The sequence below is a fragment of the Pundamilia nyererei genome, unplaced genomic scaffold (genome assembly GCF_000239375.1).
Source record: "Pundamilia nyererei isolate P.nyererei 1_Seehausen unplaced genomic scaffold, PunNye1.0 scaffold00155, whole genome shotgun sequence".
NCBI lineage: Eukaryota > Metazoa > Chordata > Actinopteri > Cichliformes > Cichlidae > Pundamilia > Pundamilia nyererei.
The window spans coordinates 1,036,079-1,062,380 of record NW_005187556.1 but is presented as its reverse complement, the minus strand read 5'-3'; the positions used below and the strand labels follow the sequence as shown (position 1 = coordinate 1,062,380).

Below are 26,302 nucleotides of genomic sequence, written 5' to 3'. Positions count from 1 at the left end.
TGATGTATAGCAACTTGAAATGCTCCCACAAATGGCACTACAACATGTAAAAAAAAATATATAAGCTCTGGTGGACTTGGTTCTATAGTAGGTCTTAAAGGGTTAAATAAATATCGTCAAATAATCGTGATCTCAATTTCAGTGAAAATAATCGTGATTATCATTTTTGCCATAATCGAGCAGCTCTAGTTGTGGTTGCTGTTGCCTTTTTTTTTTTTTTTTTTTTTTTTTTTTCTGCAGCACCATTATGGCATTTTATGCTTTACATTGTTTATAGCTCTCTATTGTATGTTCCTCTGAGTTTTGTGCAGAATAAGAGTGAAATGAGCGTCCACCACAAGTGCACAGAGCCTGGAAAGCCTGTGTTGACATACAAATCTGATAACCACCAGTGGGATACCTGTTATCTCTGACCTGGGTTTTAGCTGTTGTTGAACCAAATAACAGAGAAATCCTGACTACGTTGAGCTTGCTTCATAGTATTCACCCCAGATACAGGTCGTTTTTAAAATATTTTAGTGTAACATAACTGATTGAGTGGAGCCGCTAAAGCATGTTGCTCAAGTTCTTACATTCAGTAAGAATTTGTCCTTATGAATGTAAAAGGCCTTCATCAAACCACCTGTGTGCATAGTTAAAATGTGAAAGAAAATGGTATATTCTCTGCTCCTATTAACCAGAGGTTTGTTTTTATTTTGAACAAAATATAAATTGACTAATGAACACTATAAGCTAATGTGGATTTAGAAATCTTTATTTAAAGTAAGTAAACTAGCTTTTCCTATTTATTTTGGGGAGCAGTGTGTAGGGACGGTACCTCAGGGTAGCCGTTCAGTGGATTCGAACCCTCGACCTTCCGATCATGGGGCCACCACTCTACCTACTGAGCTATCCCTGCCCCAAGTGCCTGTTATTTTCCATAAATGGATAAAATAGGACTTATGTTTTGTTAATGGTCAGTGTGACATTTAAACATTGCTGCTGTTGCTAGTTGGTGTCCAAAATACTAGTTGGTTAAACGTATTATTTTATTTACGACACCATTGTGGTTGCAGCTCACTTAGACATCTGTCCCTTGTTTCTGTCATTTATATGACTAGTAAATTAGTTACCAGGAACATTCTCAACTCCGACCTTTGCCTCTGGCTGGATACTGAGTGGGGTGACAGTAAAAATCTAATTGAGCGTACAAGTGGCTGAAATGCATGCCGACACTTTTAGCCACCCAATTACAGTCTTCAAAAAGAAATGGCACACACTTATACCTGGATTATGGACACTGCATTGGTTGTGCTGCACACCAACTGTTGTTACAACAGTTTTATCACAATTTATACTGACAAGCAACGCTTGCTGGATTTGCTATTTTATTTATGTATTTAATTTTAACTGGATACTCTCATCTTTTCAAATTGTTGCAGCTCTGAATCTGAGCTCCTGCAATGATATATCACTGAAATTAGGGGTGGGGGAAAAAATCGATACTGTGTAGTATCGTGATATTTTGTTTGCTAATAATTTATCGATACAGGGACAGCAGAAATCGATATTTTGTTACAAAAAAGTTTTTGTGGACTGGAACTCTGACTTCAGAGCATGTTGATCCTTTTTCTGAGCAAGAATCCTTCACTGTCCAAATGTGTTTAACTTTTTTTTGGCAGCAATAAACATGTTTTATTTTAAGTTTTAAACTTTTTTTATTTAATGTAAAATTATATTTTGTTTTAATTTACTTTCAAATTCTTCAGTTGCTGAATGGGCTGCATAGTTTTCATAAATTGCATAGTTCAGAATAGCTATAATTGTACCAGATGGTTGCATTCAGTTAAGTTGGACTAGACTGTAATACAAACCGTTCAGTTTGTCAACAATAAAACTGACTGAAATGAGAGACTGAGTGTGAGACTTTGATATCAGATAAAATGAATATTGATAAAGTTTACCTTTATGTACAGAATCTGAATATCGCAAAGTATTTTTTTTAAAAATTGCAATAATATCGTATCGTGGGATGTATGGTGATTCCCACCTCTAACTGAAATGATGGTAAAGACCAAAACAACTGTATACTCTTGCCTGCAACCCAGGGTTGAATTGCTGTAGTTTTTTACATTGCTATCATTTGCATAGCTTGCAGCTGGGTAATCTTCATATATTGTGCTGAACACAGAAACCCAAAGACCATCGGCCCAGTTTCTGTTTGGGTGGGGAGGCAAGATTGGGGTTTAACAAAGAGCCTCCCTTTGGGAGAGTGATCGCTACCAAAAACATTTTAAGGACCAAAATTAGATTTATTTTACTAATAAGTCTCATTATTGTTTGTAGCTTTGTGTGATATTTTCCACTGTTGTAAATACATTGAGCATGTTTTTAAATTTCATCGTATTCGTTGTGCATTCTAGGCTTTATGTGAACTGGCATGGGATTGGAATTGGCTTTGTTATGTGTTCCTTAGCTGTGAGAACACCCCCCCCCCCCCCAAGTATTTTTTTTTTTTTTCTATAATAGAGCAGACCTACCTCGGCGCTTTTTTTTTTTTTTTTTTTTTTTTTTTTTGGCTTAGACTGTTAGACTGTTAATGACTGTTTTCTTAATTTCACAATTTGCATGCAGCTAAACTGAATGCATGATCATTATGCTTTGTCTGTACAGACAAACATACAAAATCCTTCCTGGTTTTATATCTGACTGTACACAGATGTGACAGCGCATATAAAGACGTTTGGCTTCTGTGGTTTCTGTCTCAGGGGAGTCTCATTCACATCGAGCGCTCACTGCAGAGCTAGAAAAAGGTCAGAAATAAAAGCAGATTTGACCCTAGTTTTAAAACCCCCCAAAACAAAATGAAGTATCGGACAGAAAATGCGATGCTGACACAGGAGAAGTAGCGACTTGAATTATTTAGGCTGATGTTTTGGAGAGGTTGAAATGATGGCGGGTTGTTGCATGCAGTGAACGCAAGAAGCATCATTAGTTAAATTAAAGAGGGTGTCATTATTGTTAGATTATGACAGGAGTGTCATTTTGCTGATGTTTTTGGCAGTATTAAGTTGAAGAATGAAGTAAACTGGTGTTTCAAACGATACAGCCTCAAATATTTTCATTTGTGTTTTTTGAGATAAATGAATATGAGCGAGTGCACTTTGTCCTCTTCCTTTGTTTTTATGGAGCTAAAATATGTTTTCTCCTTTTTAAAGGAAAGCATATCAGTAGGTTATTGATTTATTTGCTGTAATTTACTTCAAGTCAAGTGCTTCTTTTAGGCTGTCATGTTGCACATGCAAAATTCAAATATCAGACAAGTGCTTGCTTGGTTCATTTTCAGTCTTTGTGTTTGTGTTCATTTTTCAGAATCTCTCCTTCTCCCTTGTTGTAAATCAAGCCCCCACCCCCCTTTTTTTGCATCAGTGCCCACCCTAAAACCTCAAACTCACTCACAGTTTAGATCAGAGTGGACTAAGATATGATGGAAACTAAATCCATCTAGAAGAAGTGAAAGTTGTAAAAGCTTTCTGAAGGTGAGGCTGTGGAAGGATCTTTGACTCTTCTTTGCAGATGCCTTTGTCTCCAAGGGTCTCTAATCCAGTCTGCTTCTGGAAATGTTGTTAGATTATTGACTTCGGCTCTCTGTTTCTATCCCTGTGGCTTCCATGCAAATGTCTAGAGTTCAGTGGTGCCTGGGCCTCTCTTCATTCCCTGTTTGAACCCACAAACATCCCACAGCTCTGGGTCTACAAGGACTGGCAGTCGTCCTTGCCAGACAGATTTCACAATCAAAAATGCTCACTAGCCTGGGCATAACCTATCGGACAAACCTGTCTTCCACTACCTTCATATGTTTTTGTATATGTTTTCATTTTGAGTTGTATTTAATGTGAGAGGAAATCCGCTTTAACAAGACAGAAATCACACTAAATAATGTCACAAAATAATTAGGATTGCAATTTTTGCTATAATGGAGCAGTTCTAGTCTGAATTGTACAGTACTATGTTGTGTATTTTGTGACGTATTGCATTCCTTAGAGTTTACAGTATTACATCAGTATCACGTCACTCCATACAGAGAGAGAGAGAGAGAGATGGGCCTTTTGTGTGTGTGCATTTGTATGTGTTGGAAGTCATTTTATCCAGCAAGAGGTGGACAGGAGCCATCTCTGAATTCCCTGAATTCCCAGTGAGTCCCAGTAAGGGTGACAATTCAGGGAATTTGTCACCCTTACTGGTGTCTCTAAATTGCGAAATGGTACGGTTCCTCTTATAGTATTAAATTTTATTTTAAAAAAAATTGCAGGCTGACACATAACTGGAATATGTCCTAATATTTGATTGAAGTAAATATTACTGTGTCTAGGCAGAATTATTAATTCATATTACGGATTTAAGGGTTTTTGTATTACATTTTCTCTTAACACACATACTTACACTGTCATAAACAGAAGAGAGAGGAAGTAGAAGTTAACAATGCTGAGGCAGGAAAAGAGATGCAAGACTGAGAAACTTTTAAAAGTACATCAACAGGAATTGAAGCAGTCAAGTCACATAAGAATTGATTTCTGAAACAAAACGCTCATAATCAGCTCCTGTTGACCCACAAGTGATATTTTGGAACATGTAAACACATTTACTTCTGGTACCAACTGCAACGAATTTGCTCTTGTTCTGTGAAAATGTTTAGGTCTTAAAGTTTGAATAGGGAATGATGTGACTCTTTGTCTACGTGATCTCTCCAAATGTGCCATATTTTTATTTTTATATTTAGCTCAAATAGAGAAGACTCTGCTTCAACCAGACAAAGGCTTTGAGTTCTTGATTAATAAATAATTGGAATGGTCAGTAATCAAAATGGCTTCTTGTTCATTTCCTCTCCGATTTCAGTTGTAATGCTGATTATTTGACTGTAATGTTTATCTGCAACACAGACAGGAACCATTGAGGATTGATGATTTCTATCCTGCTTACATTTATTTCTCTGGATTTCCATGTTTGGCTTATCGCTTTTCTGCCTGCCAGTAATGATTTTTTTTTTTTAACTAAACACTGTGATTGGAACTGCTTTCTCACACTACAACAGAAACAAATTACAATCTGGTTTCACAGCTTGGCCACAACAAGGATTTAAAGGAAATCATCTCCTGAGAAACTCAAAGTTACAGCAGCTGCGGAGCTTTAGGTTCACTGGGTTCGAGCTTGATGAGATTAGAAAACCAGCTGAAGAAAAGTTTACCTGGTTGAATAAACATTGAATGCAGTACGCTTTCCAAGATTTCCAGAGTTGTGCAAAAATAATTGTAGAACAGCTGCTTTGATCCTCTTGAGTGGATAAAACAGGAAGCCAGTGACCTGGTTTTTACACAGTAAAATTGGTCTGCTTTTCTAAAAACACTAAAAACTAGAGCTACAGAAACAAACAGGTCATCTCTTCACTGCCAAAAAACTATCATCAGGGTAACATGAGTGCAAATAATCAGTTCTGAAGCAAGAGACTGATACCTGCGAAAATTTGTTTGTCCTAGCTGTATCAAGTTCCACACTGTAATTGCTAAGGGAGAGGCACTGAGGGCAGGAAAAACAATATGTTGTTATTGTTTAATTTATACAGAATTACTGACATTATTCTTTTTGTTTGTTTTTGTTCAGGCTCCTCGAAGATCTCCTTGACTGGATGGAAGGCCAGTGAAACAATGGTTCAGCCTGCACAGAAATAACGGACACACTCCACTTTATGGGACTGCTATGGAACATTCTAAAGAAACACTACAGACTCTGTTTTCTTTTTTATTATAGTTTAGTATATTTATGACATTTTTTCTTTTCTTTTTTTTTTTAAAGAAGCATTTGACGCTTCGCTCTTTAGCGACACATTCATGTAAGGAAAATCAGGCTCTCGGTGGATTATCGTGGCCTGTTGGACGTTAGCAGGACTACTTGTGAAAATCAGACCGCCGCAGGTTTGATAAGGGCTCACTGCTGTTTCCAGCAGCTGCAAACGGGTTGTGCCACCCCTGAGTGCATTGTCACAGCTGCATTGGGAGATGTTTCAGTTCAGCAAGTACCCCATGGACATTTTAGAAATGCTAAGTGGACACCAAGCCCACCAGTTCAAAGGCCTTGGATTAGAACGACAACTGAGCCACCAACAGCAAGTGCAGCTGCAGCACCAGCAGCAGCTGCAACAACAACACCAACCCTGTGGTGACACATCTGGAAGCCTCTTGTCGGGCCTCGGCCTTGGGTCCCTCCAAACCTCACGGAGCAATGCTTTTGCAGACTCCTCATCATTGTTTGCCAAAATGAGTGCTCCTCCTCCATCCATCTCCCACCAGAGCCAGTCGTCCACGTCGTCTCACAGCTCCAGGAAGTCGAGTAAGATGAGCAGCAGTAGCAGCAGTGGCAGCGGGAGCTCCTCGTCGGGGTACCCCCAGTTTCTGCGGCCTTTTCACCCTGCTGAGGCAGCGCTGGCTCAGGAGCAGCTCCACTCTGGGATGGGACGTTTCGACTTTGGTGGGAGCAGCAGTGGAGGAAGCGCAGGAGTCATTGGGGGGGTTGTCACACCTGCACCCCCGCCTCCCCCGCTCCATCCAGGTCTCTCTGTGCCCCAGCCCTCTTCTGGCCCTTCTTCCTCCTCACCCTCACCCTCCACCTCTGCTTCCGGCTCCAACAACCCCTCTGGTAGCACTGCGGTCCCCTTAGTTGGCCAGTCCGATCCTCGCAGTCTCCACCAGCAGTTCAGCTGCATGCTTGCTGCTAATCAGTACTTCCTGTCTGGTGTTCCCACCAGCAGCAGCCTAGAGCAGTTCCTTGTCCAGCAGGGCACTCACAACCACCTAGGTTTGGGCCTCGGGCAAGGCGCCTCAGAGTCAAACTCAGCACTGGCTGCCCCTCCTGCACTCCACTCCTCCCACAGCCACACAGCTCCACAGCCTCAGCAGCAACAGCAGCAACTCACCCCACACGCCTTATCTCATCCACACAGCCACACTCACCACCCGCACCCTCTTCACCCAGCCCCGCAGCCGGCCCCACTGGGCGGTTTTGATTTCCAAGGCATTCCTGTCCTCTCCTCTAACCAGATAGCATCGCTAATGCAGCAAGAGGCTGGCCTCCCCCTCCCGCTGCCCCTGCACCTGTCCCTCTCTAAAGATGATGGAGCAAAGTCTGTAGACAGCTCGTCTACGTCAGGATCGAGTGGGGGTAGCAGGAGAAAGAAGGCAATGGCGGGTTATCTGCCCCAGAGGAAAACGGACAGTAGCAGCCACAGTCACAGCAGCAGTAGTGTTAGCAACTGCCACAACAGCAGCTCGAGTGGGCACAGTCAGAGCTCCTCATCGGGCCTCGTAGGAGGAGGAGGGTCTGGGGGCGTCAGGCTAAGTGGAATCGGAAGTGAACCGCAGCATTCCTCTCTCCTCTCACCGTCCTCGCAGCAGCAACAGTCATCCTCCACTGTGTCCTCCTCCTCATCTGTTCCCACCTCCTCAAATCCCACCTCTGTGCTCGTTGCCAACGGAAACCAACAGCTGTCAAAATCCCAAGAAAATCATAACAGCATCTCATCAGGCCAGACAGAACCAGAACCCCTTTACCACTGTGGTGAGTGTGGTAAAACCTTCACCCACCTTTCGAGCCTACGAAGGCATCTCCGCAGCCATGGGTTGACACCAGAAAGCCAAAGCAGGAAGTCAGACTGTAACTCTCCCAGCCCGGAGAGGATATTCTGTTGCGGCGAGTGTGGGAAGAGATTTAAAAAGAGAGGTCACCTCATCCAGCACAGTGTCACCCATTCAGAAAACCGGCCTTTTGTCTGCAGCATCTGCCAAAAGTCCTTCAACCGTCGAGAGTCACTTACGAGACATGAGAAGATCCACGACGAGAAACCTTTCCGCTGCCCGGCATGTGGGCGTTGTTTTCGTGAGAGCACCTCTCTCCTGAACCATGCCGCTTCAGGTGCTTGTGGCAAACCTCCACGCAGTTCAAAAAACAGGGCCAGCAGTGCAGGGAGTGCAAATTCCAACCCTAGCAGCAGTAAAATGGAAAGTAGAAGTGACAGTGTAGGGATTTCAAGTGATGGGGCAGCGATGGCCAGTGACAAATATGCAACAGATTATTCCAGAAATCGCTACCAGAGCCAGTCGTCCTACAACAGCAGCGGTGTCGACGACTACAGACGATCCCAGCCTTCATCTCTGTATCCCCCAGAAAGCACATTAGCCAATGAAATGACCAACCAGACCCTCCGGAAGGCCCCTTTAGCCCCAACTCTTCACCCCCACCCACAAAGTCAGCAACATCACCACCATCAACAGCAACAACAGCCGCACCTTCCACTTTCTTCCCTATTGGATGATTCAGAAGATGAGGTCACCAGCAGTGCAATGTCAGCCATCGCTGCTGCAGCCGCCGCCTCGTGCGATATAAACACAGAAAGCCGGGAAGGAGAGAGGAGGGATATCATTGGAGGCCTATTGGGGGGGTTGGGGTTTGGTAACCTAGGTGGACCGTCATCCACCTCCACCCTGAATGGTTCCACCATGCCGCTGACCCACCCCAGCCAGCCGCACACAAAGCCCAGGAGGCCGCGGAAGCCCAGAGAGAAAAGGGATCCCAATACCATCGTCAGGAGGAGGAGGAGCCCAGCACCGCCAGGCGACGGATCGGAAAGGCCGTACGGATGTCAGATATGTGGCAAACGCTTCAGGAGGGCGGAGACTCTGAGGCGCCACAACCGTGTCCACACAGGGGAAAAGCCTCACGCGTGTGACGTCTGTGGCAAGATGTTCCGTGAGCCTTTCCACCTCACCAAGCATCTGACTGTACACTCGGGTCAAAAGAACTACAAGTGCAATCTTTGCGGGAAGATGTTCGCCTACGCTCAGAGCCTCGTGAGACACGGGAAGCTGCACAGAAGAGGAGAAATCGACAACCAGGGGAGGAGAATAAAAGGTGCTGCTGCCGCCATCAGCCAAGTCGCCAACACAGGGAACTCTGACTTCTTCTCCTCCTGCTCTCAAGGAGAAAAGTCTCCAACGTCTGGCACGCCATCACAGAGGCTTTACACCTGCACCGTTTGCTGGAAATCCTTCCGTCACTATTTCCACCTGACAGCACATCAGCAGACTGTCCATGGCGGCAGGGTGGGGCTGGAGAAGTCTTTTCGCTGTGAAGTGTGTGGCAAAGCCTTTGCTTATTCTAACAGCTTAGTGCGGCACAAGCTGTCTCAGCATGGCATTGACCGCAACGGTCAGCGCGTGAATCAGAACCAACCCTCTGGATACTCCCCGCTCTTCTACGATTCTAATTCAGCTCCCAACTACGCTGCTTCCTCCCACATGCCACAGGGGACATCTGGACAACAACCAAACCCACAACAACAACAACAACCGCCGCCGCCGCCGCCACCACCACCACCTCCTCCTCCGCCACCCCCACCACAACAGCAGCAGCAACAGCAACAACAACAACAGCAGCAACACCCGCACCCTTTTTACTACCGCCCAAAAAACTACCAAAAGCGTCATGGGCAGACAAGAAAGCACCGGAAGAAAAAACGGCGAGTAGTGATCCACAGCATCATGAGGGACGGAAAGCTGGTGGGCGTGCCCCTGAGTAAAGACACGCGCAGGAAGCTGATGATTCTGAGAAAGAAGAGGGGCAGACTACAGGCTCAGCTCAACAAAAATAAGCTCCTGGCACAGTTGAGGATAAAGGGCAGTGTAATGAAGGTGAAGTCATGGTGCGGTGGCGCCGTCAGGGTCACGGGGCTTACATCGATGGACGTCCCCATCAAACGCTTCCCTTGCCCCATCTGCCCAAGCACCATGTATGCCAAGCAGGGTTCTCTGCTGGTCCATCACGCCATTAGGCACCCACCTAGGAACTCAGGCCGCCACGCCCGTCTGCGGTGCCAGGTGTGTGAGAGGCGCACCAGTTCGTTATACAAAGCCTTGAAACACAGGGGCCAGCATCTTAAACAAGCTGCATTCCAATGCCACAAATGCCGACACAGTTTTTGGAACCCGCGGCTACTCGCCCGCCACAAGTTCTGCTGCCGGGCGACCACCAGCAGTGGGGGTGGGAGCTGGGGACTGATGAGATCTCCATCGTCAGATGATGAACATTCACCAGTCCAGCTGCCAGTCCCAGGTCTGGTCCAGCCTGAGAGATCAACGGTTCTGACTGACTACAGTCAGTAAACAATGTTTTTTTTTTTTTGGTTTTTTTTTAGATTAGATTGTTTTTGATGTTTATTTTTTTTAAATAATCCAAGAAGCAAGCAAGAGCTAGCAAGTTTTTAACAAAAAAGAAAAAAAAAAGGTGGAAGTATGGGGTTTAGTGTAACTACAGTAATAACCTCGAGCCTTCCTCCTGTGTACAATTCTAACTTACCACAGCAACGGTGGTCGATAAATTAAAGTGGACTTCAAAAGGCCCAAAATCAGAACCACCATCACAGGCTGTTTCCTCTTCCCCAAAGGTGAAGGAACTCAAGACCACATGACTTTAGTAGCATCTGTTATTAAAAACAGATTCGGCTTCCTGTCCATCATGTTTCTGTTTTTTTTGTTTTTTTTTAAATCCCCGGTCATCAGTGTTTGGGCATAAATGTGGATTGGATGCCTTTTGTAGAGGGGATGTATCTCCGGTAGTAGGGATGCACCGATATTAAACAATTTGACCAAAAGAAATGCAGATTTATACCTATATATATTTTAGTGTTTATTTTTATTTATTACACAGCTCAACTATGAAACAAAAGTTTATTTTTATTTTTTCCCCTGTAATTATGTTCTGCCAGGTTTGACCACCAGGGGGCACAGTTTTATCGGTTGGTGTTTTCAGTTAACTTTTGATATTTTCTCAAGTGGACGGATGGGTGGATGTTTGTAATGGGTTGCCAGGTTACATGGACTCACTGCACCATCTTGTGGCGATAGAGGAAAGTACTAAAAGCCACTTTAATAACTTTAATAAGTGACTTTTAGATATAAAATCTTTTAGATATACAATCACTTTTTATTTATTACATTTTGGAAAGTTTCAAATTGTTTTTCCAACAGAGATTCGCATAAAGTTCCGTTAAAGTCTTCTGTTCTTCATCACACTCAGCCAGCACAAAAGTAACGCAACACAACACACAAATATCAGTAAATGCCTTCTTGTGTACTGATATCCCTCCAAATATCGGTGCATCTCTATTTTTTTAGTTCTAGTTTGCGTTCACATTATTCGCCGGTAAACAGTAGCGTGTCTGTCTCTTGGTCTGTGTTTATTTGTTGCCCCCGTGGAAGAACTCTCTTTTTATACTGAGATGAAATTTGCCCTCAAGATAAATTTATCTTTAATGGAAAAAAGAAATCCTGATGTGACACTATTGTCATTTTTAATGAGCTTCTTGGGACAATAAAGGGTTTGTTTGTCTAAAGAGACTGAAGGGAGACGGGACAAACAAAGTGTTGATCTTGTTTTTAATGTACACTACTTTATGATGTTTTTGAAGAAGCGTGAACAGAGAGTGAGAACAGGAGCTGTTAGTGTGTTCAGGATTTGAAAAGGAAGAAGAGAAATAACCGAAGTGTACTGTACAATTCGTATTATATTTTATTATATATTGATTTTTTTTTTTTTCCTTACACCGAGTATCATTTCTTTTATCATTGTTGCTAATGTTTGGGTGGGAGGGAACGAGTCAGGGTCTGACTTTGTAAAACAGCGGGATGAGTATATGTATCGATGTGATATCCTCCCCCCTCCTCCTTGAGCCCCCTTTTACCTACTCCCTCATTGCCACACTTGATGCCCCATTTTTGTAACAGAAGCGTGTACACATAGTTCATTACTTAGGTCCTGTCCAGATGTGTGTTTTCTTTTACCTGTAAAACTAAAACATGTAATATTATTACTAAATTACTATCCTTTTCATTGCCTAAAAGTGAGTTGTTGAAAACCCTCAAATCGAATAAAAAAAAATCTGAAACATTGATTGTTGTCTTAAATCTTCTGTTTCATGCACTCATCTCTTTTTAGTTAAGTGACATGTTATAGGATGTATATTTTAAATGTTCCTGAAATGTTGGTTATTTGATAGTAAATGGAGCATAAAGGAAAGTGCATCATTTTACATGATTAACTGATCTCCCTCACATGACAACATTGTACTGATAAAACTGAGCTTTCAACATCTTTCAACAAGTTTACCTGCAGTTGAATCCAAATGAAGTTGGAGAGATGTAGATAGCATTGAGGAAACGATTAGTTACATGAGAAGACATTCACTGCCATGGTTTTCCCCCAAAACATGACAATGGTTTTTTAATTAGTCACATCTTTGAACCATGAAGTCCACAACTGAAAACATACACTCTGCAGTCACTTCATTAGTTGCACTTTTACTGTACTGGGCTGGACCCTTGTTTTGCCTTCAGAACTGCCTTAATTCTTCATAGCATAGATTCATCAAGGAAACATTCAAGAGATTTTTTGTCCACAGTAACATGATAGCATCGCACAGCTGCACATCTACAATGAGAATTTGCTGTTCCAATACATCCCAAAGGTACTGCTGGATTGAGATCTAGTAGCTGTGGTTGTTCAAGAAACAGAGATTATTTAAGCTTTGTGGTATGGCATTTTATCTTAAATTAACTTCATATGTGCAATAGTGAAATTACATAACTGACAGTGAATATATCTAAAATAACTTTCCTCTTCTTTTTTCTTTTAGAGTAATATTCCACAACTTAAAACATGCTGTTAAAGTTTGTTTTTCCAGCATTAAATATGTCACAGTTGCCATTAAGCTTCTCAGCTATAACCCTAACCCCACGCTCAAGGTCCAGCATAGGACTTAAGTGGGCGTCCATCATGTTTCTCGCACAAAGACAAAAAAACCTTCCATCCCCTCAAAGTTTGTTTTAGACAATTAGCGGATTAAGGATATTTTTATCCACACTTTCTTCCTGCAGGGACCGTGAAGTGGTATCTCTCTCATGCTGCCTGTGAGAAAACACTATGAAAACAGCCTGGCACAAGCTGAGCACCCGACTCACATACAGCTGTGACAAAGCTAGCCTTAAACACCCGAAACACGCAGACAGGTGTGCTCTTTCATGCACACTCAGCTGATCTTCCCGCTCTCAAATCCTCTGCACGTCACAAAATCTTAGAATGAATTATTAGGTGTAAACCCTTAAAAAAAGACCAGTGGGAAGTGGGGTGTGTTTTTTTTAAGTTGTTGCAATACCAACAACCAGTCACTAGATGGCAGCATTTAAATATCCTTTAAAACATGGCTGAGTCCCAAGTGTTGGAGGAAGGGGTGAAGGGAAAATAATTTTGATTCGAAACGCCTCATGAAACTCAGATCACACATTAGTGGAGTCAAGCTGTTGTTTCACACTTTTTGCTGATCCGTGCCAGCGTGCACGCACTCAGCTGCTCTGTGTGTGTCTGTGTGTGAGGCAGATTATTTTGGCTTCTTACTATTCACACATTCCTGTCATGTATGTGTAACATCACTATATCATCATAACATAAGATGTGTAGGCGCTTCCAGGAACCATGAATGACAGCAGCAGAAGTCACGTTTTAAACCAGTTGCATTTTTCGTTCATTTACAGGATGTTGTAATAATGACTTCTGCTAGTTTGGTTTGCAATGCTAGCGTATGGCTAACATTTAAACAGAAATGACTTTGTTTTAGAAGACAAAATAAAGTACACCAGTATTTTGAGGTATGTTTCACATCGAAAAGAGCTCTTTAATAGCAATAATAGTATTATTATAGCCCGCTTTTTATGTAGTTTATTATAATGATTTAATGCTTGCCAAAACATTTGGGTTCTTTTCTAAAGGCCAAAATCACACATATGGTTTTTTTAATTGTTACGTGTCTGCTAACTTGACTTTTGCCTGGATAAAAAAAGAAGATGATAATAAAAATGTTTTTGCTTCTTTCACACTAAAGACAGGAAGCCAAGTTGCAGGTGGTATCTTAAGTGGAGTTAAGAACAAGTTAGCTTTAGAGGTTTGGAGACAAAGTTAGTGAAGTGAGTCTGAGATGGTTCGGACATGTGCAGAGGAGAGATAGTGGAAATACTGGACAACAAGGTGTTGACAAAGACCACAGAGGAGGTTCATGGATCTAGTGGAGGACATGCAGATGTGCTGGTGTGACAGAGGAGAACTATAGGGGTGGGGTGAGATAGAGACAGATGATCGAAGAATAAGAAAAATTAAGAATTTCATACAGACTGGTATGAAATCCACTGATGTAGATTTAGAACTCAACTTTATCTGTCTGGTAACATAGGAAAAAAGTTCAAACATGTAACTAAAAAGCATACAAAACAAAACACTCAAAATATGACGGAAATATTAATAATTAATAATCAGCAAAAATACTTCATTGTAGTAAAAAATCACTGAAATGCTAAAAATGGTTTTAAAGTGTAAACAAAATTAAGAGCTTTTGGATCATTTATTGTTTATTTGCTGTTTATCCGTTTTATTAACGTTGTCTTTGTTTTATGAAGTCCTTGCTGTATTTTTTGTTTACTTTGCCTTAGTTTGTCTGTGCCTTCGGAACATTTACGATGAAAAGGTAAATATGATCTTTAATGGATCCTTCAGAAGTGAAACATAAACACCCCCCTCCTTCCCTCCAACCGTGCTCTCACGCGGCCATGGCATGGGGAAATCTGTGGGCGGAGACTGTGACCTATTTTTAGCCAATAGAGCGCTGAGAGCCGCAGCGAGTGACCTAGATTCAGCCAATAGCAGCGCTGCACAGTCGCCGGTAGGCAACAGTCGGCGCGTGCCGGGTCCATGTGCTTGTTGTTGAGAGCGCGAGAGTCAGATAGGGACATCCAACAGGGAGAAAACAGACGAGGCGCTGCTCATCGGGTGGTTTTATCAGATTTTATTGAGACAATTCAATGACTTTTATTATATTATTTTGAAGCCTCGCAGCAAACAGTTTATGTATGAGTTAAAACATACTCACAATATTCAAGGAAACAGTTATAAATTAATGGTTTCGGTGTACTGCCAGTATAATAGAGCGGGCCTTTATTTAAGTGTCTCTTTTGTTAAAAAGAATAGCGTGTATATGTTTTTAGTGTGGAGGAAATGGTAAGACCGTTTGTGTTTGTTCGCGTTTGAACTCGGGGTAAAAGTAATCGTATTTTCCCTTATTGCTCAGATAAGGAAGTGGAAAAGGTAAACATCCTGACGTTTCAGGAGCTGCATCTCATTTTAGTACACACACACACACGCGGCGGGCTCTGCTTTCGCTGTTTAAGTGACAGCGTGAGAGAAGAGGGGCGGGGCGAGGCGTGTTCACGGGCCATCCAGGAATTATCACATGCGGCCGCTATTGGCTGAAACTTCATGGAGGCGTCACGTTTTAGTGTCAACGTGTGTTGCATTCACGAGAAGCGGTAGCGTTTTAGTAATCTTGTAATTTTACATTTTTATAACATTATTTTCTTATTCTTTTTATTAAATAAATGTTATTTTGCTTAATTTTTTAATAACATTTACCATATTTTTTATCTGTTGTTTTCATACTTTTATGAAATTTAACATATTTTCTTCTATAAAAGTTTATTTTATATTATATTTTCTAGCTGCCATCGTTTTAGCTTGTGTTTTATTTTATGCATTTACATTGTTAGGCCTTCATGTTTTATGTTTGCACTTTAACTTAATTGTTTTGCGTTTTTCCCTTTTTTTTGGTTTATTTTGTTCAGCTTGAACCTAGCATGTATTGTAAGCTGATAGCAAAATAATATAATTTATCCTTGAGCTGCATCCTTGCTTTTTAACATTTTTAACATTGTGTGATCGTTTAATCAGAAACATTTTCAACATTTCTTAATTAGTAACCACATTAACTGTCAGTCATAGACATTCATTTAATTTCTTGACTGCAGTCCCAATAGTTTTTTGTTTTTGGACGACCAGAAGGACCTCTATTATACATGGGAATGTCAACATCGGGTACAGGACTTATTTTTTGTCATGAGATTAAACGTTTTGTTCAGTTTCCCTGAAAAAAACAAAGGAGAAAGAGCAAAATAATTTGAAGTTCACATTTACCAAATTTTAAACTAGTCATAAATGCAGCGCCGAGACTCTGAGTACACGGGAGGGAGAGGCGTGGTCAATTGGGCTGTGTGGGCGTTGCCGCTGTATGCAAACGATCCACGCCCCCAAGCGCCTTTCCCCCGTGAGCGGTGACGTCACACGAGCGGCCCGTGTTGGTTCCAGCTGACTGGCAGAGAGGGAGAGAGAGGGAGAGAGAGGAAAATAAGAGCCATCAGCCCCATCTATCCGTCTCTCATACTACTGGATATTATTATTTTTTCCTGGGGATCTCTTTATTTCCGTCATCTTGTCATTTTTTCGCCCCTCTTTTTGTTCTTCGCTCTTTTCTGTCTTGGAGACTTCCCACCGCCGCGACTCGACTGTACTCCGCTGTTTCTACTGCCTTTATTTCTGCTCTCTTAATATTGTTTATAGCTCCCTCTGGACTCACCGAGCGATCGACCGACCAACTAACCGACTGACAGCTACTCCTGGAGGATGAATTAGACTCGGTCAACATGGTGCCATTTTGGATATAAATCCTCCCTCTTTTTTCTTTTTTGTTTCGTTTTTTTTCTTTCGCACATTTTCTTGCATGGGACTGGCGACAATCAGGTGGACACCCTGAGCGCACACGCGTCACCTGTCCGCGCACCTTTTGAAGGCGCGCCCGTCAATTAGCATCACTAAGTGGATTATTTTGATCTTACGGTCTCTTGCAGGTTGCCCCACTCCACTTCCTCCTACCCTCACCTCCTCCTGTCCTCCTCCTCCTCCTCTTATTCCCCCCGAGAAGTTATGTCAAGGCCTCTCACCCAGCTCCTACCACCGGATCTCCCTGCCGGGGCCACAAGCCCTCAGTTTGGGGCCAGCAACCCGGCTGGAAGCGGCCCCCAAGGTGGACACCTGACCTCTATGACCAACCTGAAGTCTCTGCTTCAGGTGCCAATCAAGGCAGACCAGAGAGGCCCCAAGGACTGTTGCGAGATGAAGGGTGAGTGTGGGCACGTGTACGCTTTTCTGCGCGTGTGAGTAAGGGATCCAATAGGAACAAACTCCTTAAAGGGCCACTAGGGAAATACCTCAGCCGTACAGAGGCCAATTTCATTGTATTGCAAGCGCAGTATAGGCCTGTATTATGTATGTGTGATGCATATAGGAAATGTCCACATTAAGTGCACTAAAGGAGAGTAAAGATAAACTTTATTTACAAAGCTTTTCGCACACATTTGCAAAATTTATCTGTAAATTTGTGATTAAGGACTTATTGGGCCACGTTTTCAATCCCTTTACTCAACTGAAAAAGCCAGATTTGGCCTTTGTTCCCCACATTTTCATATGTGGAAAAATGGCTGCTTGATTTTAAGCTGATTATATTAGGGTTTTGGACACATTACCAGGTGCTGTCATGAGGATTAAAAAAGAAGAAGAAGATAATTAAGAGATATTGAAAGAAATAAAGGGCTGCAGCTCTGATTTGAAAAACAAACAATAAACAGTAGCTTATATTCTTTGCAGAAATGTCACAGGGATTATTCATGAGTGTGTGAACGTGTGTGTGTGCATGTGACTGAGTGGGTAGGTGTGATTGTAAAACACAGAGGAGGCCCTGCTTATCCAACACACACTCACATGGACATTGTTTTCTTTGCAAGCTTTCCTCCTTCTGGCCTGCTGCATTTTTATATTAAACGCTTCCCTTTTGCATTTGGTGGTGGTGAAGTGAAATGATCTAGATGAGGAGGAGGAGGAGGAAGAGGAGGAGGGAAGAAGAGGGTGTAAAAAAAGAAACACAATCTGGAGTGGATGCCATCAAAAATCCAGCCAAAGCAGCAGAAGCAGCAGTCGTTTGGTTTGTTTAAATAAAGGTTACTGAGTGGGATTGAGTTATTTCCCATCCTCCAGCTGCCACAACAAATATTAACCAGCCTGCTTCTCCTTCCTCTCTCTTGCTGTGGGGATATTATAACTCCCAGTCAGCTGCTGTCACACGCATACGCACACTTGCGAGGCAGCGATTTGCATTGTTTCTCTTCCGCTGAGTACCAGTAAATTAAGTTAAACCTCAATTAAAACACATTTATTTAACACGAAGAGATAAAAAACATGTCCTCACAAGAACAGAAGGTTGTCAAGAGTCAGTGCCTCATGAGTGTGGATACAACTGAACACACACATTCACAGAGAGGGGTCGGGGGGCAAAGGAATGGCACTGTCCAGTGGCTCCCTGCATGTTGTTGGCCCCTGGTGGCTTTTTGGTGCCACTACAGCTCCTTTCTGTGGGGCAGGAAGAGGAGGAGGAGATGATGGTGAACACAGTTGACAGTCTCTCCATGGAGTCAGAAAGCAGCTCAGTACAGTATCCTCCTAATGAGAGGAGAGGCATTCAGGGGCATAAAGAAGATGTTTTTGCCCCTGATTTAGCTGCTGTTCCCCTTCCACAATGCAGCCCTTTGCCTTGCTGCTGTGTCCCCCCCCCGGCTAGCTTTGTTTGACGCCTTCACAAACACCCACTCTATGTAGCACATCTCCCTCCCTCTCTCTCTCTCTCTGTATTGCATGTCTTTGAGTTTTCCCTCTCACACTTTCCTGTCTTGCTCTCTTCTCGTCTTCCACTCGCTTCACAACAGTGGCCCCTCCGCTGATTTATATTTTCTCAGGTTTTTGTCTCCCTTCCTCTCTGTCTTCATCTTTTACTCTCATCACCCAGACTTATTTTTTTTCCAAAGCCATTTATTTGCATCCTCCTCCTCTTCCTCCCCTTGTAAATCTCTCTCTCTCTCTTCTTTTTGCACATTTCACTCCTATTTGCATGGATCATCTCTTCTTCCAAGCCTCCACTGCCACGTTTCCTCTCCTCTCTGCTGTGCTGCGGGTCAGTTCGCAGTCTGTCAGATTTTAATGACTTGTCCACTTGAGTTCAAAGTGTCACTTTGATTAAGCTGTGTCACTTCCACTTATTCCTCCCATCCATTCGCCCTCTGGTCCTCCTCACGCTGCTTTACAGAAAAGGGATTTCCCCATGTCTTTTAATGACTTTGCCCTCTGTTGCTTTTAGATTATCTTTTCATTTTCCTTTGCACTTGAATTACTTCACTTAAGCTCCTGTGATATCTTAGAAGTGTCTGCTCGACACTGTGGCTAGTTTGACTCAGCTGAACTGAGTATATACTTGAGAGTATACCATGTTTATTTTAATGCAAGAAAAAGATCTGCTGCTACCACCTTTATGTGTTTTTGCAATGCTTTCATGTGCTAGATACTGTCTGTCACAAAGCCTGATAGTCACTGCAAACCTTAAAGCTTATGCATTGTTGCATATTGTATGCTCAGGTTGGATGGTTGCTTTGCCCTTTTATTTCTTATTAGGAAGCTCTCGGCCTGCTCCAATCTCACTTACTGACCTACATCTGTCAAAAAAGTATAAGAAGTCATTGACTTTGATCCCAAGACTTTTTTTCTTTTGTCTGTCCCTAAAGCTTGGATTAGATTTGGAAAAAGGACGTTCCAATTTGCTTCTCCGTCGGCTTTAGATCAGTTGCAAAATCAACTAACTGTAAAGGAGCTGTTTTTCCTGGAAAAATTTAAGTGACCTGGAGGCATTTAGGCCGGATTCTCATTTATTTTGAATGACAATATGTACCGCCAAATAGAATTGTGAGTTCTTTCCTTCACGTTGGTCGCCCTGAAAAGTTGAGAAAAGTTCAACTTTGCAATTACCGACACCACTGCTACCAGTCACATCATCCATCCATTCATCTCATTTTCTTAACTGCTTATCCACTTCAGAGTTGTGCTGGCATGCAGCCTATCCCAGCTGTCACAGGGCGTGAGGCAGGGTACACAGTGGACAAGTCACCAGACTGTCACAGGGCTAACACACACAGACTAGTCAAATCAGGTCAAGTAAATATACAGAGAGCGTGAGGTGGCTGCTTTTGCAGTTTGGCATCAACACTTTGGAGAAATCGATCATTGTGGTGAATAATCAGCCCGCTATCTACGAACAAATTTCACAACAGGCAGGCCGATGAAAACTCGCTTAGCTTGCCTTGTTAGTGATTGGTTGTTGTTGCTATGGTGATTGCACCACCAAACGTAAGGAATAGCCATAAATCAGGCTGCAAATGTTCCACCTGAATGTTGTTTCTGGGATACTTCACTTATTTGTCTTCTTCTTAAGTTTATTTTGCATCTCTCTTTTTTTGCTCTTTTTATTTTAAAATCACGAACATTAGCTTTGAAGCATCTTAAACTACAGAACCAAACAGTCTCCAGAAAGCAAAGATTGTGAGTTTTGTGCTCTGGTTGTAGCTAAACTTACTACACTGGCAGCCAGATGATTAAGATACTGCCAGAGACAGATTATTTTCTACTCCTCCCACCTTCTGAGTACCTATCTGTCCATCCACTGCTGTGATCTCTCACGTCTTTATATACTTTAATCCGTTTAAATATAAGTTTCCAGCCTCACTGATACTCTCCCCAGCCTCTCACTTTTCTTCACAACTCACAGTCTGTCTCTGTGTCATTCCAGCTCTGTTAAATATGCTCTTTTAGTGCTGTTTTATGGGGCTTTATTCTTCAGCGTGCCACTTCCTCAATATGGGCTTTTGGCAATGTAATCCTTTTGAACAATATAACCAAAGGGGCAGAGTACAAAGCTATCATTGTCTATATTTCCATGAAGTGCTTCCCTTTATTTCCTGTTCTTTTAACAATCCCTTTTTTCTGGTGATGGTTTATTGATGGTTAATCTTTCCATCGGACTTTCACGATGAGGTCAGAGTGCAAGGTCGCTCAATTTATTTATAGGTGCCTTTTAATGATTGTGGCTAAGTGCTTTATAGGGTGATAAGGACATGTGTGCCAGGCAGTGGCACAAGCCTTTGTTGGGTCTTTGTTGGCTTGTGTGGCTTCTCTTTTTAAAATTATTTTCATGCTTTGTGAAGCAAAAGTCATGTCAGTCTGATCCTCTTTGAGCCGCAGTGAGCTGAATTGCACAAGAAACCAACCTCAGGCTGTATATCGATCAGATGTTACTTCAAATTCTCAAAGGATTCTTTTGAAATAAGCATGAAGCCATTGCTTTGTAGCTGACGGCAGGTCACCAGGGGTGTAGGTGACGCTATCATGTGTTTTTCAGCCAGTCATATCAACTTTATCTTTCGCTCCCAGACATTGACATTCAGTGATACATCCATGTCTCTTCCTGTGTGGACACCCCTTAATACTACCTGTATCCATGTTAAACTGTTTAGGATGCAGTGTTCAGCTCAGGATAAGCGATTCTTATCTTAAAGAAACCATTCTGATGTTTCCTCAGAAGCTGCCAGCTGGAGCACGTGACATTGTTGCTCTGAACTGGATGATACCACTTATGGTAGAGAGAGAGACGGGTCTTTAAACCAGGAAACTGTGGGTGGTGTTAGGGATTTTTGCATTTTGCACTGTTTTGGTTGGTTTTCTGCTTACTTTTGCTGTCACTTGTGTTTGATTAACCTCTTAACATCCATTCGATCACCAGTGACTTGGTTAGGGTTAAGTTCAGGCTCCCAGTGGTCCATCTATATGGATTTGTTTTTACCTCTTTTACCTCTCAGATGGAAATCATATAAAAGACGTTTAAATGCATGGAAGATAATGTTGTCTAGTTTCTGAAATTAGTCTTTAAAAACACGTAGCTGAAGAACAGCCTAACCCTACCCCTCAGTGGTTTGTCAGTGATACAGTGGCTGGCAGGAGGTTAACCTCGATTGTGTTTTGTGTTCTGGGAAGTTTCCTGGGTTTTGTTCGGAGACTCTTTGTAGTCCGATTGACCAGACATATTTGAGCAGGCTTTGGTTGTATGCATTTAAAAGGTCTATGTGGCGAACAAAAGAGGGCTGGTAATTACTGAATTGCATTGAATAACCAATGCATGATGACGATTCAGTGTTTTTCTAAAGATTCATCTGCATTCACAAACAATGTCTGGCAGATAGAAATAGAAGATGTGTCCTGAACATCTGCTAGCAACAGTGGAAATCCAGAAAATCTGTCTGAGTCCCCCAAAGGAAAAACCAGTAGTTTCCCAGATTCTTGTTTGCTTACATTAAGGAACTGAAAGCAGTGTTTTAGGTTATGAACCTTCACAGCTGCACTAGTAAAAACGATGCTTAGGGGTCCTGAGCTCTATTGCCATTGCTGAGTCATCATGGGAAGAACATGATAAGTTTGTGCAGATGCACAAACCTATCTGTGCATCTGCAAAATAGCACATGCACAGATAAGTTTTTAGGTGTCTAATATATAGAGTTCTTTGTGATACAGATTCCACCAAAGGACTGCAATTAAACTACATAAATATGTGGATGAGAACTTTAGGGTTTTGTAGTTTGAGCCATTTTTGAAAGAAAACACTGAAAACGTTTGTTGTCTGATGCTGAACAAATATGAGTTATCGTTGCAAACACTTGAAAAAGAAGGATGAATGAGTTTCATTGCATACTTTAGTCAGAGCAGACGGAACAACAGAACTAATGTTAGCAGCTTAATGGAAGATATCTCATCCTCTTCTCTCTTCAGACAAAGACAAGCCTCTGGACTCCGATGAAGACTCTCTGGGTGTCAGTGCCGGTGGAGCAAATGGGGTGGGAGGAACCCCAGGCTCCGGCGCACTGCGACCCAACTCACAGTCAGCCTTCCTAGGCCCGCTGCTGTGGGAGAGGACCCTGCCGTGTGATGGAGGCCTGTTCCAGCTGCAGTACATGGACTTGGAGGAGTTCCTGACTGAGAATGGGATGGGGATGCACAGCAATGGGCCCAGCTCTGCTACTGCCCAGATCCCCTCGCAGGTAAAATAGATGGAGATCAAAAACCACAGGTTTATGAATCATACCTCAATTTTTCCAAACCAAAAGACGTTATAGTGGAAGAAGACAATTTAATGTTTATTCAGCACAGATGTTAATGAAACAGTTGCAGGAACATCATCATTTCCTCAAGAGAAGACCTCAGATGAGTGAGCTAATGCTAAACTGTGCTAGTTTACCAGTTATCTGGCCAGTCATCGTTTAGTCTTCATTGTCACAAAAGGAGCCAGCTGATTCTTCAATGCTTGCAGTGCAGGAGTGTTTCCAGGATTTTTTAATAAGGTGGAAATGCTCTTGTTACAATGCGGCTTCAGTTTCAAGATAAACATTCTTAGCTCGCTGTAACCCTTCAGTGTTAATTTGTTGTCAGCAGCCAAGGTGGCAAATGGAGCAGTTCAGTCTCTCACTACTCTTATCATATATATTTTTTTTACCTGAAAAACATCTTTGGCGTTCTGCAACTCATTCTGGTGGGAACTGCAGAGACTTGTGTTGATAAACTGAAACGACCTTCACTACGATCACTGGAAGTCAATTAACTGCAATTCAGTTTGTTTTTTGGAGATTTCAACGGTTATGTTTTTTTAAAACTACGTACGCTTTCCCGTTTATTTATTTTTTAGCTACTCGCAGTGTTCACTTGCAGTGCAGGCTCTGCATGCATTGCCATCCACCTCTTCTTATTTGCATTTGCAGTAGTCTGAGCAGTAACCATATTATAGCCACGGATTCACTAGCAGCTGCAGCTGCTCACAGCCTGCGGCTGCATCCAAAGGAGGAATGAGCGAAATAAAATACATCATGTAAAGAGCGACATCATCTCTGCTTTCTGTGGCATCTGTAGAGCATTTTTCTTAAACCTTGTAATATATTAGAACTCTACTGGAATAACATAGAAACAGTCCAACAGACTAGCAAGGAATGTAAAAAATATTGAAATGCAATGTAAAAGTAGGAAAAGATCCTGCTGTGAGCGTTTGGACGCACTTTGTAATTCAGATAATTAATGAATATTTCAAACATGAAGCATGATTTTAAAGTTTAAATCATGCTGGCATGATGTAAGTGCACCTTTAACCTTTCTCTGCACAGCTTGCTAGCTGCTTAGTTTGCTGGCTAATGTCTATCAGTCCCATTGTTTCTTCTGAATTGTGAATAAGTCACGATCATAGGGCCATGCACTACACTGTGAGATTAATCTTTGGACTTTAAGCTAACCTTATACTGCCATTGCTCTGTTATAAGCTAATGAACTATTTTAATTTGAAGAAATCCTTAAAGCACTAATGAGATTTCAAAAGAACCATTCCTGGACACTGCTGGAGCAGCACTGCATGATTCATCATTGAAAATAGTACTTTCATATCACATACTTTCATTTCACATTCATCTTATCCTGTGTATTTGTGTAGCACCTCTGTTCATCTTCTATTTGACACAAGCTGTTTTAGCTCCTCCCGCTTTAAGCCAAATTTCTTCTGATTACAATTTCTGCTTTTGTTTGTGTTCTCCTCCCAGAGCTCCCAGTCTGCGGTGCCTAACCAGAGTTCTCAGTGTCCTCCCACCTCTCCTCCGCCCTGCTCCTCCTCTTCCTCCTCCATGTCCTCCTCATCCTCTTCTTCTTCACTGCTTGGATTGGAGACCGTCCAACCACAACCACAGCCGCCACCACCTCAACAGCAGCAAAGCATGATGGGAGGACCTGAGTGTCTACATGGTGAGTGATTGGGAATTTTAAAACAGTCCTTACATTTAGTTAATTCTTGTGTGAGAATTGTATGTTATTTATTTTTTATAGTGTGATGGTAAACTGAATATTTTGTGGTTTTGTTTGTTATGGTCAGGCATAAAATAGACATTTGAAGGTTCTCAGTTGGTCCTTGGAAAGTAGTTTCTGTGACATTATTTAGCAAAATGAGCTACAAAATTATTCACAGGTTCATCTATAACACCTTTTTATTGAATGTGATGTTGCTGCTGAGCAGTTTTATACATTTTGACCCATTAAAATGGGCATTATGGGAAATTAATATAATGCTTCCTGCTAGTTCATCCATGACTCCCGTCTGAAGTCTTTTTTAAGGTGGAGAAGCAAGTTAGTAGCTAAATCTGGCAAGTTTGGTTAGCAAGCACCTATAAACTGTACTGGTGCAAACTGGGCTACCTACATTACACTTACAGGAGCTGTTCAGCCATGGGAGCCTATACCATGAAGCTCCTGGCAAACATTTATCATGATGTTAATGTCAGATGTGCGCTTATTGAGTCCGCTAAGACTTTTATGCACCTCACATCTCAGCACTCAGTAGCTCTGTAACTTTGAGGCTGAGTTGTTGTGCTTCTAAATGCTTCTACTTTGCAATAATAGCAGTACGAGTTGATCATTTATAATCTAGAAGGAAAGAAATGTTCACAAACTGACTTGTTGTAACAGTGGAGTCTTACAGTACCAGTTCAAATCCAGTGAGCTCGGCTCTTTCTTTCACAAATGTTTATAAAGGCAGATTGAATGGCTAGGTGCTCGATGTTATATATAGGTGTCAATGGGAGTAAAATCACCGAAATTTAAAGCTACTAATTAGTTATAATTAAGTTACTAATTATGTTACTAATTAAATAACATACAAATAGCATACTATTATCTAATGAGCCACAGCTAGAGAGCAGACTTCTTGAATCAGCTGTTGTGAAAAATTAACCAGATATCAAGTCATGTAATTTTGAAGATAATTGCATTAAAATGCTTCAAAAGGCATGACAAACTGTTCAGAGCTGCAGTTAAGGGTCAACCCTGTTCCTAATGTTAAGTCTGGAAAAAACTTAAAGGTTGAGTTATAAAAAATTTCAACCCTTGTACAGTTGTTATGAAGGCCAAACACCATCCACAGACACTAAAAGCATTTTCCACCTGGCTGCAAACATCTTTACTTCTGTTGTAAAGCAGGACTTTTTATCGTGGGTGTCCATGAGGACTGGCTCGCTTTGGAGCCTGCCTCAAGTGGCCACTAGAGGTATTGCAATTTTTGGCAAGCTGCTTGTTAATCCATTTAGCTCTTTTATTTTATTTTATTTTATTTTTAGTCTATTTAGCTTGTCAGATATTGTTTACCATGTATAATGGTTAGCTGAATTTTGCCCTCCTGGTCAGAAAAAGGGAGACTTTGTATCATTACCTCTGGATGGATGATTTTCATGACTAAGAAAGTCATATTTTATTTATTTATTTTTTACCAATTTTCACAAATTAATATGTTGTCCAGAGGTTATTTACTTAACCTACCAGTCAAAATACTACTAACCAGAATGTACGGAGCCCCGCAGGGGACATGGGAGAAAAAAAAATTAAGACGGACTTTTGGGAGATCTCG

General features: G+C 42.0%; 2 protein-coding genes across 2 annotated transcripts in view; both read left to right on the top strand.

The window, feature by feature from the left end:
• The window catches only part of LOC102214740 (uncharacterized), a 13,769-nt gene extending 3,044 nt beyond the window's left edge, over positions 1–10,725 (top strand). Inside the window, exon 3 of the mRNA XM_013913867.1 lies at positions 5,638–10,725. Within this exon, the coding sequence (XP_013769321.1) occupies positions 6,033–10,187 (4,155 nt within the window). The 5' untranslated portion in view covers positions 5,638–6,032 and the 3' untranslated portion in view covers positions 10,188–10,725. The remainder of the gene's footprint in view (positions 1–5,637) is intronic.
• A 5,511-nt stretch (positions 10,726–16,236) lies between these two features.
• Positions 16,237–26,302, top strand: part of dbpa (D site albumin promoter binding protein a) — a 36,092-nt gene continuing 26,026 nt past the window's right edge. The window contains exons 1-3 of the mRNA XM_005745194.1: positions 16,237–17,074; positions 22,648–22,916; positions 24,453–24,651. Of these exons, the coding sequence (XP_005745251.1) occupies positions 16,879–17,074; positions 22,648–22,916; positions 24,453–24,651 (664 nt within the window). The 5' untranslated portion in view covers positions 16,237–16,878. The remainder of the gene's footprint in view (positions 17,075–22,647; positions 22,917–24,452; positions 24,652–26,302) is intronic.